The sequence below is a fragment of the Larus michahellis genome, chromosome 3 (genome assembly GCF_964199755.1).
Source record: "Larus michahellis chromosome 3, bLarMic1.1, whole genome shotgun sequence".
Taxonomy (NCBI): domain Eukaryota; kingdom Metazoa; phylum Chordata; class Aves; order Charadriiformes; family Laridae; genus Larus; species Larus michahellis.
The window spans coordinates 28,961,469-28,981,679 of NC_133898.1; the positions used below are offsets into that span (position 1 = coordinate 28,961,469).

The following is a 20,211-nucleotide window of genomic DNA, read 5'->3' on the forward strand; positions in this document are numbered from 1 at the left end:
CAAAACCAAATAAGACCGTATTTCATGTGAATTGCCAAGAAGATCAAAGAATTCAGTTCATATACATCAAAAGAAGGATATTCCATTAGGTCTTATTAAGTCATTGGGCAGCTATCTCTGGGTTCCTAAGCACTGCTTGGAAACATAAGCTGAACTAGCTGACAGCATTTGAGAGATGCTGCCAGTTGATGTAGTCAGCATGCCCCTTATTTGCATAGAGCGAACATCTTCACATGACCTGCCCCAACAGATCAAGACAGGACAGGACATATCCTACAAAATCTGAGTTGATCAAGTTAGCCTACTTTCCCAAAGCAACAAAGGAAACAAATCTCTGCAATGGCATCAAAATTAACAAATTAATAGATCAGGTTTCACCTATCATCTCAGGTAAAGACAAGTTTTCTTTCCACAGAGCATCATCATTATGGCAATACCGGTCAATTTTATTTAGAAGTGCTTACTCTTTCAGAGGATGGTTTTGCCATTAAGAGTCTTCCAAATAAATTGAGTTTTTTAAAAAAACAAACAAAACAAAACACAAACAAAACTATGTAACTACATTGCATCTAGGAAGCCAAATACAAGTTCCTTTAAGGAAACTAATCCTTTTTCTCCAAACTCCTGTGCTGCTGGACGACAGATGGCATGGAACTGGCATGGCCCAATTGGAAACAGGCCGTCAGTTATTCATCCGTTTACCACTAGCAGATGGGCAGCACTTAACAAAAGCCAAGCTCAAGAAATGGAAAGGTCTGGATGAAAAAAATTAAAAGTTTGCTGGCATGGCAGGCTTGTTTTTGCAACAACATAAATAAATCACCCTCAGAACATGATTAAAATTGTCACTGTCACTAACAGTTACATTCCCTTCTATTCATAGGCTTCCCTACCCACTGTTTAAAAAAGAGAATCCAGTCATATATAAGTTTCAATGAAGAAAGTTTTCTAGTAATCTTAATAATTTTTCAAGGAAGTACAAGCGTCTGAACTTCTTGCATTCAAAGCATCATATGCAGATGCAATACAAGTACACAAACTAAACAAGCCTGTTCATTAGAAAATCTAGGGTGATCTGTAGAAAGAAAAACAAACAAGTTTAAAGAATTAAAATGGCTGAAAGGTCCAATTATTTTGATTTGGTCCAAAGATTCCCAAATAAGCAGCACTTAGCAAAAGCCAGGAACCTGTAATTTAATTGACTAAGTATCTGATAGTAACTAGCCCTTTACACTTTCTAAAGGTATCAATTTGGTTTCAAGCCAGTTATCGATTCTACTTGTACGTTGTGTTACTCAAGTTAGCCATTCTGCAACTGTTCCTTGAAAAAGCAAAAACACAACCAAAGCAAACCCCAGAACCTATATATAGGTAGTACTGTTATTCTGGAGAAACTCTTCACGGGGCAGGCTTATGAGCAATTTAGGGACTGACTGACCAATTATTCCAAGAATAGTTATGTGCTTGCTTGCACCATCAAATTGTAAACCGTATGCTAAGATGCCAGAACTGCTAAGCTATTGAGATATCACCATTGCAAAGCTTAGTAGTCCTTAGACTAAATATATCCTGTACGTCTCAAGTGTATCTGCTTTGCAACTTTTTTGGAACACCAGTCTTATATAGCAAGGACTAAACACAGCAGTGGATCAATCATCAGAAAACACCTGTATTCTCCACTGAGTAGTTAGACCATTAGTTTAAGACTGCAAAAATTTCCCTTTAATAAAGGAAAGAAATCCCAATGTCACTCTTGTTTTCTTTTGCTATAAACAAAATCTACTGTCAACAAAGCCTCCAAGACTTCAGAAGAATTCAATGTCATTTTTTGCATTTTACTTATTTATGAAAATGAGGAAGACGAGCCATGCTCTAAGTTCTGCTGACATATACCATGCTTTCTCACGTGTGAGTCTTAAGATAGTGAACTGTAGCGTTACTGATATCTTCAAATGTTACAATCTCCCCCAGATTAAGCTTCTTTATAAATTTACTGGTCATGTTCAAATACAACATCACATCACCAGCTGTTCAATTGTCTGACCGAGACAAACAAATATGAAGAAAAAATCTGACCATAGTTACAGCCTAGTAAGATGGATACAAGACTGGTAGATAAAATGAAGCACTCCCAAGAATTTGCAGCAAAAAAGGTATTTACACAAGTTAGATGCTCTCTGACAACGGGACCTCAAAAAAATGGATCAAATCTAACCTCACTCCATAATTTCAACGCCAGAAAGGGCATGAGCCCACAATATCTGATATAAGCTATCTTTTTTCTTTTTCCCCTCACAAAAAATATGAAAGATTACATTAAGAACATGCAGAAGCTTGATGGAGGCTTTCCTCCTCTGGAATACACTCGAAGAACAAAAATTATCTTGATTAGTCTTACCACTGGACAGCACCAGTTACATTTATTTAGTAAATAGGTTTTAAGGACTAACCACTATCTGGCATGGAACAACCCGTATCTGTACTACTAAAGTCTTCTATCTTCCCAAACAGGTGGCTCTAACCAAACCGCTTGCTGGGAATGGTCCCAGGTTCATGTGAACTCCCAAACTGTGTCTGGGAATTGTATGAAAGAGTGCTAGTCAGCTGGGCCAAGGCCATGAGAAGTGCTGTTCTAACAATTAACAGTATAGTCACATTCCAATAGCTGGGAATGTTCCCAGACATTGTAATCTACCAGTTTCACAATATACTAAAGCCGTACCTACATTTGTGCTGATCTGAACAAATCCCACTATGTTACTTTAAATTTGTTCATAGAGTGTGACAGGTACATTTTTTAGCAAAAATTATGCCAGATTACTTTATATCTGCTCATGACAACAGGCAACAAGCAAAATAAGTGTTTAAGTAAAACAAACTGTGACATGGATTACATGGGTATTGAGCTCCCTTTCTTTTTTTCTTCTGATTCTCCAAATAAAGGATAAAGTTTGCATTGAGAGGTCTCTAGTGGCGCAACTGTAACAACTTCAAGTGTAGCTGCTCTGCCTGCCACCAAAGCAAAACAACATAACTGAGAAGATAAAGGAGACATTAAAGTGAAAAGATTTCTGCACGTTTGAATATGAGGTAGTATAGCAGCATCCAAAGACTTCTCTGAATTTATCTTCATTTTGGGGGAAAGTTTTTACTGCAGTGTATATTTGTTGGATTGTGTTTCTTCTAAGAAATAGGCATTTATTTCTTTTTTTAAGAGCATATAGTAAGTCTTTGTACAAAATCGCTGTTTGGCAGTGTGCATCAAAGCAGTTGTCAATGATTCTAGAATTTACTTTTAAAAAAATCAGAGAAGCATTGATACATTTTTACTTCAGGACCAAAAGCAAGAATCTCTTGAAACAAAAATCTGTTTTTGATAAAAGGTAAGTCCAACATGAACTAGAACTGCATCAGCAGCTATGAATCCTAACCACGCAGCCAATTCCACAAATTGCATTAATCTACATGACACTAGTGAAGACCTCATTTTGTGTTACAACTAAGATATGTTATGAAGATCATCCGTAAAAGCGTTTAAAGATTGCTGATGGGAAAATATGCTACGTGAGTAAACGCTCATCAGATCAGTGTTTATAGATTACCAATTTAAGCCATTAATTCTATCAACTACTCCCCAGCATTGGTTACCTCAAAGCTTCTTGTTAAATCATTTTCCTTAGCCCGGGCTGCTAATAAAGCCTGCTCTGCTCTGCACAGCTTCTGTGTGAGATCACTGGTATCACGTTCCAAGCGTTGTTTCACTGCTATCACCTGTAATAATGTTGAAAATTGGCATTGTATTCACGGGCACGTATAACATCTTTTTAAAACTCCTGTTCTTGAATTCCCAACATTCTATTATAAAATGAAACTACATTATTTTATCCCACCATGAACCTACAGTTGCATTACTGTGGTTTAGGAAATAGCTGCTTACTGCCTTTCCACTTCTTTGCCTGTGACCAGAAAGATGGTATGTCTCTAAAATACATGTATTTCTAGACTGTCTGAAATTGGATTAATACATCCAACTTGCAGGTACATCACCACAATGATATCCGTAGGATACAAATGATTAGGAATGTAACAGCTTTATTGCTAAGCTATGAGAATCAGAAAGTTAGGATCATAACTGCACATATTGCCACAGATTTTATAAAAACTGAACAGGTTTTAGTTCTTTCAAAATAGTCGTATAATGCTCCAGACTAAAAAGGAAGGAAATGCCATTATCAAGTCAAAAAAGGGAAAAAAGCCTATTCTGAGATCATTAGCTTTCCTAGAGAAAAAACTAAAAGGCACCTATTTTTCTGTCTATGAAATCAATTTATTCAGTAAGCACATACAAAAAAATGTGCATATAAAGAAACCTCCACTGAAAACATTTGACTGTGTGTATTCCCATGGCTATATTTCTAAAATAAAGCAAGCCTGCAAAAAAGTGATTCTCAGTTTTAGAAATGCTGTTACAGTTCAGGCTGCCTGCTAATGGGGCTTCTCAATATAACTTTCAAAAACTTCTGGTCCTTTTTAGAAATTCAGTTAACTCTGCTGCTTTATAGCTGCTCTCGAGAGGTTTTTTTGAGGCTTTTAAACATTCCTCTTTTCTGGTCACCCACTCTTCAGGCTTGTGCTGCTTTCTAACTTCCTAAAATTGTGGTTTTGTGACAACTAATGTGTTCAATAGCAGTTGCTGTCAAAGCTGTGGAAGACGCTCTTCATACTGATGTTCCTCCTTACACAAGCCCTCACACTCATCTGATTTTGTGGAGAATGAGTTCAGGGAGTTAAACCGATAGCAGACACTTGCGCCTGAGTACACAGATGCTAATTAATATATAATCTTTTCTTTGCTCCTTTAGCACCTGTATCAGCCCTCCGCAGGGTCACATGAGGGGTAACCCTGCTAAAAAAGAAGTACCAAGGGTGCGTGGCCAGGCTGTATGAAATGGGGCAATTACACATTGATCAGTTTAGTTCTATCATCAAACCGTACGTCTGCACATTTTCTATATAAGGTGTCTCTTGTGATCAGCCTTAGCTGCTCCTCTCATAAACAGATTTATTTTAGCTGCACTGTGATGCATTCCTATCTCCTTCCCGGTGGGAACTGGACTAGCCCCAAACTTTTAAAAGCCTGTAATTCACATTTAAATACATAGTATTTCAGTCAGAAATGGTAAACAAAACAGCTACTACAAACTGTATAAAACATTAATACAAGTCCTTACATTTAATGATTTTTCACTTTATGTATAATTAAATTAAGGCAGTACTGCTGAGACAACTAAACACTAGCTCTAGTAGAAGATGTTAATATAAGAAAACCCTACTTTGTCAAATTCTGCCTGCAGGGTGTTGAAGTCATTTTTGGCTTGCTGTAGCTCCTGATTCAGTTTGTTTCTTATCTGGTTGCACTGCTGATCCAGTGTTTGAAAGGAACGCTGCTGACAAGAGAGTTCCTAGAAAAGAGTGGTATAGTAGAAAATAAACACATAACTGCAACAAGTCTCATTTTAGTTACTGAAGCAGTAACAATTGATTTTCTTTAGCAGATACTGCCTGCTCAGAGACACTTGTCTTGGTGAACAACAGTTTAAAAACAACCTTGATTGCATGCTGCAAATGTCACATGGGCAAGAATGGCCCTAACCCGATTTATGTCATCTGCTTAAAAACTCCATTAAAGCAACATTCCTATCACAGAAAGGGGGGGAAAACTAGTGAAACCAGTGAAAGTAATGTCATTAAAATTCTTCATCTTAAAGATAATTTTCATATAAGAATTGCATTACACTACAAGCAGACAAATTAGTCTCTGCTATTATTTACTTACCATACTATAGCGTTGGTTTTTTTCCTAGGAAAATTAAAATATAGTCTTAAAATAATACCCACCATGTGACTGAGCAACAAGATGATCTTAAAGGGGCAGCCATGAAAACTGCACAAAAAACAGTGTTTCCAAAAAAGACTTCCTGAAATCTGTAGAAGGACGATATAATTTGCGTGGATCTTACAACACGCCAAGCAGGCATCCATTAGGATAAATAGCTCTACTTGTCATTTCTCATGAGGCCTGTTCCTATGCCTTTGGACCTTATAATCATGATTCTGCACAAATTTCAGAGGTTTATTAGGATGTAAAACAATAAGAGGTGTGAGAGAATAAAAAGCAATGAAGGAAAAAAACAGGATATTTATCAGCAATAGCTGCTATGCAAAAGATGCAATATGCACTAACAAATTCTGAGATTTTTGTGAAGTGCAAAAGGCAGTAAAGCTCTTGTGCTTCCCTTCTTCATTTTAGAGCATAGGCGTAGTTACTTCACACAGGCAAGCTACTTCACTAAAAGACACAGTACAATTACTGTCACCAGTCAAACAGAACAAAACCACAAAAAAAAAACCCCAAAAAATCTAAAGGAAAATAAAGGTTCAGAGTGAAGGAACTAGAGCTGACATTTTCTGTAACGTGGCTCTGGCTCCCAGGGGCATGAGCCCCCTGCACGCAAGTCAGTGTATTTTAGACAGTTGTATGTGTGAAATGATGCCAGCACCCCTTACATTCTGCTTGAGAGCAAAGACAGCACAAGAGGCCCAAGCACTTCCTCCACCAGTAAGACATCCTGTAAACAAACAGCTCTTGTTTATCACGGAAAGTATGCATGAGTGTGAAACTGTCATAAACAAAAAACCCTGAAAGATGATTGTTAATATATGTGTATGTATATATAATTTAGCATGTTTCTACATAGAACCCAATATAGATAAGTCTGCAATTGCATTTCCACACAAGAAGGTGACAGAAGCACTATACAATTTAGAAAGATGATGTGACACCAGCTGGGTGTCACAGTAGCTGACACTAGCAACTCTGACACTAGCTTGTGTTACCAACTCGGAACAAGGCCTGGAGCTTCTCGGGCCTTTCTGAAAGTTCATGAAATGCATTCCTGGATCTCAGCTGCCTTCGAGAACCAGAAATGTAATAAGGAACACAGCAGCAAGGCTTTACAAGACAGAATTCAGTAGGACCAGTATCTAGGTTCGACAGAAGGGAAGAATCCGTCTCTAAGGAAAACACACAGATTAGAATTTCCACAGTATTACACAAATTTGGATGCCATAATGTGTAAAACAGAGCCTTCAAACTGGACTTGACAACCAAATACTATAAATAATAAAACAAACTTCAAAAAGGCTATAATAGCTCACAGATCACAAACATTACAGAAAAGAAAGATAGCTCTTCACAGTTAATGGCCTTGCTGAAAACCCGAGAATGACAGTATGTAGATTTACGTATTAGTCTTATGAAGGCCTTTGTGTTTCTAATTAAAAATAAATTTTGCTTCACAAGAGCAGTTCCTGTGTGCGGCACCTAAACTTACTGACACCCAAGCTATCAGCTATTGAGACAAGCTGTAGCAATAAAGAACCCACGTGGAGGATGATGAGCTGCTTCTCTGAAAGAATGTCTCAGAAATATCATATTCTTAAATGACCCCACTGAATAGAGTTCCAGTGCCCAAGGGGCAGGCATCGGGCACAGCAGAGCCAGTATGGACTGGGTTTTTAAGGAGAAACCACAGCAGAAGGTTCATGCACCTTCAGCCCACCTTTTGATGAATACAATGACTGCTATATTTGAAACTTTCAAGTGTTTTTTTCATGCTACAACTATTGAAATACAGAGATCAGTTGTTCTTATTTACCACTTCTAGACAAGGTTCAGTATCTCTTTGAGATCCTGGGTTACCATCTAGACTAACAGACCTTGTGAAATCACTTTTTCACTCAAGAACACTGGTAGCAGCACTGTTCATATCAGCCACTCCAGTAGAATTCCTCTACCAACTATTTTATCTTTCTGGATATACCTTGGAGAAAAGGTTAAACATTTGACCCACTCCCCAGAGCAAACTTAAAAGGCCCATCTGAAATGGCACTATCACTTCCAAATCTGTCTTGGATTTCCTAACACCGATGATGTTATTAAGCTTAAAAAGAAAGTCCAAAGAGCTTAGACCAAATTCAAATCAGTGCTAATGCTAAACATAACTTCACTCCAGAAAAGTTCCTGGGATACTGGTATACTTTGCAAAAGCTGTCATGAAGGAAACGAAACACGCTTACACTAATCCCATATTTTACCATCTTCTAAGCATGAACCAGAATTAGAATCATAGAGATATAATCCTAAAGAAATTTTCTTGTGTGTGAGATACATGAAAAATTAACTCAGATTCCAAAGAAATAACTGAGTCTGAACTCACATATACCCAGTTCTGTGAAAATGAAGCCTAGTTTCTCATGAATTTGTATCTCAATTGGGTCTCTCGCACATATTCTCTATCGTCTAACAAATACTAACATAATTCTGCATCTCCCCAACAGTCTCTCCCCTCTATTGGGATGTTTGTTTTCAGTTTTTCGTTCTCCTTTGGAATTACCCCTATCAAATTTGATTGCAATTAACTGAAAAGCAGATACACAAAATAAGCCACGTGATTTCATCTCCTCAGTAAGTCAAAATTTAAAAGTTCTTCTTGGCTTACCTGTTGGTATTCCTTTTCCTTTTCCTTTATTTTCTGTTCCAAAGACTGACGAGTACTCTCAGCATTTTGCCTTTGACAATTCAGTTCTTCTGACACTCTTTTCACCTTTTGCTCCATCATATGGACCTACAATAATTTAGTTATCAATCACAAATGTTAAAAATGCAAGTGATGTTTTATTTAAATGTATATGCATTCACATAAAAAGACTGATTTCACCTACTACAATTGTTCTAGCATTCATATAACCTACAGCGTAACTTTTGCTGGTACCACATAAATTCTTAGCAATCCAAAGTACTAAACTCATACTTGCTTATGTCAGTGATAATACACATATAGAAAGAATATATATACTTATATATATAGAGTTTGGTGTGTGTGTATATATATATATACACACGTGTATACACACACACAAAATAATAAAAACATCTTCAGAAAAATCGGTGTCTCTGCAGTCTACAGAAGTGTACTGTATCTGAACTAAATATAGATTATGTTTTCAGTACCTCAGGTTTCTGTAAACTAAAGAATGACCGCTAACTGCTAAACAACTACACATTTAGACTGAAAATAACTGGATGTTCCACTGAATTTCAGAGTGATTCAGCACATTGATTTGGATAGGAAAGAGAGAGGCAACTATCTTAGTCTACTTCAACAACAAACAGAAGAGTGTTTTTCACAATTTGAACTGTAATTAAAAAAAAATAAAAATCAGTAGCCTATGTACTAGGTTAACCTCCACATTGAGAGTATGTTAGCTTGTTATCTAATTCAGTTAATTAATTGTGTTAATATTACGTTACCTAAGAGAGTGAAGCAGTGTCCACCTAACTCCATGAACAGAAAAATCCATTTTTATTCCAAAAGCAATCTGTTAATGCAAAATATGTACCTTTTCCCCTGCTCCCCCAGGGGGAAAGAAAAACAGCAAAGGGTGAACAGGACTGTTTTCTTTTCCAGCAACAAGAGCTGTTTAACGAGTTAGTGAAACAATAGTCTATCTATGCCATAAGCAAGCAAGCAGGTTGTAGTATTGGGATGTCTGGTACGATCACATGGAAAGTTGCCTGCAGAAGCGCTGCAGACCTCATGAAATGTGAAAATACCTGATAACACAGAGGAGATGCTGTGGTCGAGGTCTGTGAATTGTACCTGTGACAGAAGCACACATGGGGCATGCTAAAATTAAATTCAGGCCACGAGGCAGGGAACTAAAATCCAGAGCCTCAATGTAGTGCTACCCAAAGTCCGGGGGGCAGGCAGAGATCCAGTTTCAGTACAAGAAAGAAGAGAAAGGAACAACCTTCAGATGGCAGAACCAAAGGACCCTTCTGGGACAAGATGCTGCACTTCACCTTAAGAATGGGCTGCACCTCAATTCAAATGGAGCCAGTCCTACTCCCCCTTATCCTTCCACAGGCATGGTCCTAGCTATATAATCCTGCCCCTTCCCTTGTGCTGGATTTAATGCCCCTTTGTCTCCTTAGTAAAACAATTCAGATCTCCTTAACACCCATAGCAAATTAACAAGGCAAAATTAAATACATCATATCCTAATCATTTAGAAAGTTGAATCAGGTAATTTGGGGTATGAAATAAATTAAAAGAAAGACTTTTTCAGAGGAATTGAGCTGTTAGATTGGATCAGCTGTCTTCCCACGATCTCACCGTGGTGACAGTACCTTTATGTAGTCAATGGACTGTGTCAAGAATATTATTTTACCTTACTCCCAGACAAGACTTCCCCTAAACCGGTTCCTCACAAAGCCAGCAATAGCCAAATGTTGCTGTCTCTCTCAAAAGGCAGAATGATTAACGTGCAAAGGTTTATTTTTCTAAAGACCAATACAGAAGTCGAGGGTAACAGCAGTTTTCCAATATACTTAAGTAGCATGTAGAAAATTGCTGACAAAGATGGATAACAATTATTGGACCTTGAGAAGATACACAGAGAAATGTCTTTTTTACTATTCTATAGATGAATCAAAGTAGTAGAAAAGAAAGTAAAAAGACAGATGGAAATACGAAGGTTCAAGGAATGAATGACGTCTGTGCGCTACTTTCAGTTTGTCAAATGCTGTGAAAAAGGACTTTAGCAAGGGAATGCAACTTGATTAATCAAGAAAAAGAGAAAAAAACTCTTCTTACTTGTTATCTCCTGCAGTTTGTATTAAATGATTTTAAACACTGGCATTCTCTTCTTCACATGACTATGAGCAAAAATCTGAACCATTTCACGCTTTTATACATATGTATTTAAATACACCCTGTAAATTCTTGACTAAGCAAATTGTACTATCCCATTGGTTTTTTTTATTATGAATCCAAACTCCTTAGGATTAGGTCATGAAGTCCCATTTAGAAACTACATACACTCTCAATCTTGCATGGCATTTTTACCTAGATTTTATTTTACACAAGTAATTTACAATCCAAAGACTATACCCCCACAACATCCTGTAGTATAAGCAACAGATACTGATTTTGTTGCATGACAGTCTATTTAAGGTCAGAACTTGCCACAAGATGTCATTGTTGCTCTATGCAACTTGATCAGAAAGCATTTTTCAGAATTCCAGTCAAACTTGCCTGAGGGTGAAAAATATTTCTTCAGGTGGTATAAGAACCTTCCAGAAAATGGGAGACTGCTTACAAGTATTTACCTTTTTACAGGAAATACATATCAAACTAACATATACTTCTCAAAACTTGATCCTCAGCAAACGCTCAAGAAACATATCTGAAAACCTTGGTTCCTACTAAAACAGCTGAGACTGACACACATTAATACTGGGAACGAATTGTAAGGACAGTCAGAAGATGTGTGATGCAACATTTTACCTGTGCGGTAGTTTGTTCAAGTTGTGTTCCCATTTGAGTCAGTTTATCTCTGGTTTTGTTAAGAAGTTTATCCTTCTCTGTTAACTCCAACTTCATTCTGTCCAGTTGCAGTTCAGTCTCTTGATGTTTATTCATATGGGATTTCTTCACTTTTTCTTGAGCTTGCAGTTGTTGTTCTAGGTCTTTAACAGTGGAGCTTAACTCTGAATTTTAAGAACAGTATAGATTAAGGATATTTTCTTCTTTGAAAGGTCTTCAGGAACTCAAATTTCCAAGTGTCTACACATTCTAAAATATTTAGTATGTTTGATAACAACCCAGTGACACAGGCAGACACTCTTTTACTACTACATCAACAACTAAAACTATCGAGACTGAAAGACAGTTGACTCTAAATCAATAATTTCCATTTTGTAATATATGAGAACACAGCAAAATGCAAAGTCAGGCACAAATGCTGCAAAGGCAAAGACAATCCATTCCTCTGATGGTTTGTTTTTGTTTGGTTTTGTTGTTTTTAAACACACAGAAACATGTCACTTGACATATCTATTTTAATTTTTTTAAAGGAAAGATATCCACTACAAGCATTTGTCTGGGGCAACTGTGAGCCTCTGCTTCCAAAAGGCTTTTCAGCTATTGGGCATCTGTAAATACGGTATATTTTAATCTTTTCCTGTCCCAAAGCAGCACAAAGTGAAACCAAGTGATCTTGTCACAATATACATCAGTAAGAGTTTACCTTCCAAAAATCACAACATAATTTTACAGTAGAAAACTATGGGGAGTGTTACCCGGAATTACTATTATCTAGCAATGCTTTTAGTTAAAAAAAACCCAAACTGTCTTCCTGATACTGAATTTATATGGCTTGAAAGTTGAAAATGCTGCCTAGATTGAAGTTTTACATGTAGGAATTTCAATAAACAATTTAGAGAGTACAAGAACTTGAAAACAGTCCTACAAGAAACAGTTAGTGGAAAAGCTGGTCCAAATCATAGGCTTAAGTAAATGTTGACTATATCCACAACAAACAATTTGCTCTCTTCCAACTATCAGATACCAGGAATAAGTATTTCTGCATGTCAGTATGCACAATACAAGATCACAACTTACTTTTTATTGTACTTCATTCCATGCTTCCAGTAACATCCATTATGGACCAACTCAACATGCATTAAGCATGTTCAATCAATGAATTTTTAATACAGGTATTGCTCAGCCATAAATCTCAAGAGTCATACAAAATTAAGGAAGCAATATAATTTAACAGTGAAATGTAGTGAAATCCTGAAGAGTTTTTTAACTGTTTTAAAAGAATTACTCTATGAGCAATAGAATTATTGGAGAATGCCATTTTCCTTTTATATGATGTCTCACTTTATATGATACTCACCCCAAAAATACAAACTCCTCCCTTCTAACTCTCACACCCCTTATGTAAAAGGTACCACAGCTTGTGGATAATTTCTATGTACTGGCTGATCATACACACACCAGCAGGCAACTGGGCTAGCTGCCAAAGGCAACAACAGGTATCTTTTTCTTTTCCTCCCTAAAGCACCGATTTCAATACCTCTCTTCTATCCACATACCACCTTTCATGAAACCATATAGGAGACTCCCTCTGGGTTTTAAAGAAACGTATCAGATACCTTGGTTCTGTGCTCTTAGCTGGATCATAAGCGAAGAATTACAATTCTCAGCAAAGCTGTTGTTGATCTTGTTCTCTGATATTATACTAGAATTTGTTGCTTTTTCCCATGGAAAAGAAGGTGTTGTATAACTTCCCCTTGCAGGTGTTTCTTGATTTTTAGATGGTGTCTTTTCTTGTTGCCATGAAAACACAGATGAGGAAGCCTGATGCCGAGCAATCTCCCTGTGACTCAAAGAACTTTGAGGGTGAGGCTGATTTATTTTCTGTGTACAAGAAAAAAAGGATCTGCCTTTACACAGCTCCATATCCAACATACAACAAAATAATTAATTTACTAGTAAGTAGATAATAGGTCACGGTCATTTCACATTTTTATATCACATCATCCACCAGTACAAACTACTGATTCATATAATTATTTTTTATACCACATATGTTAAATAACTTTAGCCCAAGTATCCAAGAATAGCTGATACTTATAAACACAAACCAAGATCTCACAAAAAAAAAGCAGTCCAATATGTGTATCTTTATAAGTAACACATCCAGATTTTTGTCTTTTTCAAGAGAGATCCCATTTTTCAAAATTGAAGCCTACATTTTTAGAGGCAAGTGCTGACACAAGTAAGCTGCAAGAAATACAGAAGTTTAGACTAACATATCTGATATCTGTCCTTCTGGACAAACACAGGTAAATTCAGAACAGACATTTATTTAAACATATACACACAGAATACCCCAAAATTGCAATAATGAAATATACCAGGTACTAGCTTTCAACCTCTTCCTACACAAAAATAAAACAGAGTCAAAATACTAGGTGCTTGTTTCTCGTTAAGTGGGAAAAAAAAAAAAAAGACAAAACAAATCAAACAGCAAAGCCCCTACTGTATTTTTAACTGGATTTTCAAATGCCTCTAATTTTTTTTTTTTAACTAAAGCCCCAAACCAGGTAATACCCAGTGTGACGTCTCAGTCCAACCAGGGAATATGTTGTTACGTAGGAATAGCTGTGCTAAGACCAGAAATCTATATAGCCCAGAATGCTGTGTCCCATCCTGTAAAGTAACTTCTTTATAAAGAGCACAAAAACATAAACATGCATATAGTAATCATTGCCCTTGTATGCCATTTAAATGTACAGATTTGCTGAGTCAAAAGTTTGAACACGGGAAATGAAGGGGAATTAATAATCATTTTTACTTACAAAGAGATCTCTCTTGGATCTCTTTGCATTTTGGCCTTTTTACAATACTGACAAAGCGGAGTTCTGCCATTTAACACAGTACAGCATAATAAAATAGGTTTTGTTCTGAGCCTGCAGAGCTGGTACTATAATTATGCTTTATGAAAAGTAGAAAAATGACCATTCTCTGTTTCCTCTCTTGATCCTCACTCATCTTTGTACCATCTACTTGTACCATATCTGTTTGGAGATGAGATGAACAGAATTTGCAAGGAATATTCAAGATGCGAGAGTCATTGGGCCATATATGGGCAAAGAATATTTTCTCATTAGTTCTTAATTCTCTTCGTAAAAAATTCTTTTTCATCATTGCTGAACACAGTATTGAAGCTTTCAGAGAACCAGGCACAGCAATTACTAAATTGCTTCCTGGACTCATTTTGTTGTTTCGTTTTTTCAGTGTTTTGTGGATATCCAGCAACATTATACTGACACACACTTAACTCACACATTCTCTGATTTATTCTTAAAAAAACAAAAACTCTGAAAATAGGCAAGGCATGATTTCCCTTTACAAATAAATGGTTGATCACCATACCTACATATGCATCAATAAACATATTTCTTTAAGTTTCTAAAAATCTGCCCAAGGCAAAAAGTTGGCCTGACTAAACTAGATTTCCAGGAATCAGCAATGTAAGCTTTTGTAAAAAAAAGGCATCATCCTTGTCACCTTCTAGTGTCAAAAGAAGAATGAAATAAGTTGCACATCACAGTGATTCAGCAGTCCTATGCTGCAGTGCCCTATAAATTCATGGGTAAATATTATCTCTGCGTGGTGATTGTTTTTATTACTGTTCATTTTATCTATCTATTTTAAGACTACTTTTCAATTTGGTGCTGTGCCACAGATTCAACCCCATAAAGAAAGGCTCTGATATAGAAAACTTTTTAAGCCTTTAGATAGTAAAACTAAGAAGCTGTGGAGGGGTCTAGAGCACAAGTCTTATGAGGAACGGCTGAGGGAACTGGGGTTGTTCAGCCTGGAGAAAAGGAGGCTGGGACAAGAGGACATGAGGAAATGGCCTCAAGTTGCGCCAGGGGAGGTTTAGGATGGATAATTGGGAAAAATGTCTTCATAAAAAGGGTTGTCAAGCGTTGGAACAGGCTGCCCAGGGAAGTGGTTGAGTCACCATCCCTGGAGGTATTTCAAAGACGGGTAGACACGATGCTTAGGGACAGGGTTTAGGGGTGGCTTTGGCAGTCTTACGTTAACGGCTGGACTCAAGATCTTAAAGGTCCCTATACCTATACGATTCTATATACCAAATAAAAAGTTATTTCAGCTTTTCTGCAATGGCTCTTTTTTACCTTGAGAACTTTCACATCTCAATCATCTATTGGCCTCAGAGATTTCCTAATACAGCTCCTACTACTTATGCATTTGAAAAATTTATTAGTTTTTATTTGCTAGGCTAAGTTATTTCTCATACTCTTTTCAAGGCTCTTTTATTATCCTATCATATTTAACTTGACAAAACTGACACTGTTTTCTCTTGTCCTTGCTGGCACAAGACTTCCAGTTCTTGAAGGATGCATTCTCATTTTTAATATCTTTTCCTTTGCTATTCAATTATGCTGGCTTTCATGGATTCTCCAAGATTACTTCTGAATGGCAGTACACATAGATTAATTAGTTCTCATTATTATACTTTAAGTAACGTATAATATATTTCATAGTTTTCCACTCCATTTTCCAAGTTCACTTAATAGTTACTTTCTTAGGTATCACACATACCATTCTCAAGAGATACTTACCTTAACCTGTATGGTTCTCAGTTCTAATTCCAGCCTTTTTCTTTCTTGTACTTCTTTCTTGTATTTTTCTTCTAGTTCTTCAAACTTAGCATCTACAAAGACACGATGAATATTTCTTCATATCTAACTTAGTACATAGGTAATCTTTTCTAGCCTATTGCTATTACAGGAATGACAAAAACAAACAGCTATCAGAAGTATCAGATCATGAGGAAGAAACATATACAATATGTTCAATAATTTAGGACCTCAAAAATATACTGGTGGGATATCTGGAACTTGATTTCAGAATGAAAACACAACTGTTAAAAGTAAGTATCCAATGCCAGAATTTTATTTTTTTAATGTCTCTCTCTAAAAAATATGTGTATATATATATACAGGTTTAAAAAAATAAATATACGTAACAAATGTGTTACATTATCTATACACCTACACATAGCTCATATACTTCAAAAAAGTTTTCCTACCAGCAGCCCAATAGCATTAGTATTTCTAAGAAATGACTAGAAAATAAGTCTGGATCTTTTCCTCTAGTTCCTTTCAAATGCAATAGGAATGGGACAAAGAAATTATTTAGGGATTCATCTGCTGAAATTGTACAAGGAGCATATTAGTCCAAAACAAAAGTCTTGTTTCCCTTTTCTTGAATTTGTATATAATTCTACAACTCTCAGGAAAATTCTAGAACTAGAATGTTTTGTAGAATTCTAGGGAGCAGTTGAAGGAGGTTCTTGTCCCACCCTACACTGCACTGCTGTGGTCCCACCTCAAGTACCATGTGCAGTTTTTGGCACCTCAATGTAAGAGGGACGTCAAACTATTAGAGAGTGCCCAGAGGAGGGTGACCAAGATGGTGAAAGGTCTTGAGGGCAAAGTCTGAGGAGCAGCTACGGTCACTTCGTTTGTTCACCTTGGAGAGGAGAAGGCTGAGGGATGAACTCATCGCATGTTACAACTTCCTCAAGGGGGGCAGCAGAAGGGGAGGTGCTGATCTCCTCTTCGGTGACCAGCAATAGGACATGAGAAAATGGGATGAAGCTGTATCAGGGGAAGTTCAGACTGGACATTAGGAAACAGTTCATCACCAAGAAGCTGGTCGGTCACTGGTACAGGCTCCCCAGGGAAGTGGCCATGGCACCAAGCCTGTCAGAGTTGAAGGAGCGTATGGACAACACTTAGTCATATGGTTTAGTTTTAGGTAGTCCTGCAAAGAGCAGGGAGTTGGTCTCAATAATCCTCATGGGTTTCTTCCAACTCGAGATATTCTATAATCTTAAAGAATTTAAGGCCAGCTTTCAAAGGAAAAAAACTCCCCAGTGATACCACTTTCAATACAGTTATTTAAATCATTTCAATCTAACCCCCATTTCAGGAGTGCCACGCTTAGTGGAGTCCTTGACATTACCACTACTGTACCCTTTTTCAGATATGTATAAAGAAATGAAAAGGAACAAGAGTGCAAGAAAGTATCTCAGATTTCCCATCAGAAACTAAGATTGAGATGACAAACTCACAGAACATTTGTTCACAGCAAAGAGGTAAGCAGGATGCATAATACTGAAGCCATCAAACTTTTTCAGCATAGACAGCCTAAGGGTGTCTGGCTACAGAACAGTTCTCCAGTTAAGGAAATTTCCTTTCGCTTTTCCAGTTCAATCAAATATTTTAATTTGATTTGATGACACTAATTTGAAGATAGAAGTGATGCTTTGAAACGGATACAATGGATAGATTTCGCAAATTATCAAGCACAATAATAGCCTAAATAAAAAATAATTTTCTAAAGAAATAACACCTATGTTGACTGAACTTTAGTTAAAGTACCTGTGGTACATCAAGGAAGAAATTTGCTCTTCACTACATGAAGGGAGGAGCTGACACCAGGAACAGGCATTAAAAAAAAAATTCCTGCAGTCTGTTGATGGATATTCCTATTACTATTCCATGTCCATCAATGTAGTGCTGAAAAGATGTAATATTTGCAAGAAGAGTTCAATCTGCACTAATAATTCTTAAACTTGGAACCTATGGTGCTATGAATTAGACACTCTGATAATAAGCTACATAACAGAGACTAGGCAAAATTCAGTGCAAGTGTAATATTCAAAATACTTCTCTAGATGAACAAAAAAGTCATTTACCGTTATGACTTTGAACTGGTGTTAAAGGAGTTGTAAAACTTTTCTGTGGAGTGCCACTGAATGAGAAGTCTCCTGCAATCGATGTTTGCTGACTTCTCTCAAGCTCACATTTGTATCTGTTTAGGAAAGAAGCAGCAGCAGAAATTAGTAATGGAAACTAAAAGGTTAATTATCTATTTTTAAGACCCTGAAATACACAAATAAATTATATGATTCTAAGAACTTAGTTCAAAGATCAAATTAAGATATATCCACTGAAAATATTCAGGTACTATAACACAGAAATATGAAGAACATATTTTATTTAGAGTTTCAACATATTTAAACAATCATATAGGAGTTAAAGATAAAAAACAAAAACAAACACACACACAAAGTAGATGAAAATCAGTTAGAACTGCTTAAGATCTTGCTGTATGAAGCTGTAGTCCAGCTAAACACACTTAAATTACTGTAAATACTAATAATATAAAATTCTTGCTCTTCAGTAAGCATCTTTATGGTGGGAAACGTAGTACTTTTATTCTATATTCTGATACTGCGCACTTTGAGAAACCTATCCATACCTCAAGAAAATGGGAGGAAATACCCTCCACCCAACAGCAGATTTTTCATGCGTACCATTTACATTGCTACCCAAAACACCAGAGTAGACTACCCATTCCAGTGACTTTCACAAGCATGAAGAATTACAAGCTCATCCAATAAAACCAGATAATTAGTTTGGAGGTTATACTGCAGCTTTTGTCCTGCCCAACGAGCACAGGTTGATAAGACAATGGTTCCAGGCTGCAGCCCAACACATTAGTTACTCCATAACTTGCCTTTCCATTTCCTCCTCCCTTTCACAACACAAAACCAACTCCTCCTCTCCCAGTGGACTGTCAATTGCTAGAAAGTGGTAATTGATCACTTATCAGCATAAAACCAAACAGAACCAAATACAAACTCCAAACCGATTGCCAAGATCTAGCTACGTGTAGTAATTGATGATCCTTTGTAGTGGACAGACACACAAAGTAATATAACAGGAAGGAGACTTAATTTGGGGAATAGATAAATGGAACGCATATCCTTAGCCTGCAATCTCTCTGGCCCAACATTTGACAGCAGATACAGAAAACATGAGTGTGGTTCCATCAACCCTGTTCAGTCTCCCTGGATTCTTCTTTGATAGATCTCAGCAATTCCTTAAACGAAGCTGGTGTTTCTACATGACACATTGTTTTGTTGACATTTTGAATCTTCTCACAGCAGCCAAATTCTTCAACCAGCTTTAGCTTTCCCAGTTGGGGAAGAAAGGGAAAAACCAGAAAGACAAAGCTTCCTCTATTAGGACAGATATGAGGCATACTGTCCAAAAGTTAAAGGAAGTAGACATACTATCCAAAAGTTAAAGGAAGTAGACATACTTCAAGCCATGGGAAAAAAATCCCCAAACCATTACATAAGCTGGTATCACAGACTGACCCCTCTCTGTAACGGTAATTCTGCACTTTTAGCACAACAGTTTATTCCATAGGTAGAATACTCAGCCTTACTGACACACACAAAGTTTCAGAAATACTTTTATTCAAGAATAGAGGGTGCCTCTAGTATGAGAGCAAGTTTAAGAGATGACAACATTCACTTCACTGTGGACAACTGTTCCATTTGTATAGCACCATCAGATGAAGGATTTTAGACATGTCTGCATTATAGAATATTCTTTTATGGTATGAATTGCATTCCACCTCTACAGACAGTACACATATACTGTCTCAGTAATAACAGTGCTTACAAGTTGAGGTGTTATGAATTATGCAGTTCTTTACCAAAGCAACTGGATTCAGTGATTCAGTCACAGCACCATTGCTTTTGGCAACTTCTTCTTCCACTCCAATAGATGTTCATGCCTTCTTCTTCCAGCAGGTGTATTTTATTTATAGACTTGATCTTACAGACCGAATTGTCCATGTACTTTCCTTGCAACTCCAAGCTCTTTGCATGTTATTT

The 20,211-nt window shown here is 36.9% G+C and overlaps 1 protein-coding gene across 1 annotated transcript in view; it reads right to left on the minus strand.

The window, feature by feature from the left end:
- CENPF (centromere protein F) overlaps nucleotides 1-20,211 on the minus strand; it is a 43,494-nt gene that overhangs the window by 20,348 nt on the left and 2,935 nt on the right. Inside the window, exons 4-10 of the mRNA XM_074579451.1 lie at nucleotides 18,217-18,332; nucleotides 16,073-16,164; nucleotides 13,067-13,331; nucleotides 11,412-11,614; nucleotides 8,562-8,687; nucleotides 5,334-5,462; nucleotides 3,649-3,771 (exon numbers count right to left, since the gene is read on the minus strand). Of these exons, the coding sequence (XP_074435552.1) occupies nucleotides 3,649-3,771; nucleotides 5,334-5,462; nucleotides 8,562-8,687; nucleotides 11,412-11,614; nucleotides 13,067-13,331; nucleotides 16,073-16,164; nucleotides 18,217-18,332 (1,054 nt within the window). The remainder of the gene's footprint in view (nucleotides 1-3,648; nucleotides 3,772-5,333; nucleotides 5,463-8,561; nucleotides 8,688-11,411; nucleotides 11,615-13,066; nucleotides 13,332-16,072; nucleotides 16,165-18,216; nucleotides 18,333-20,211) is intronic.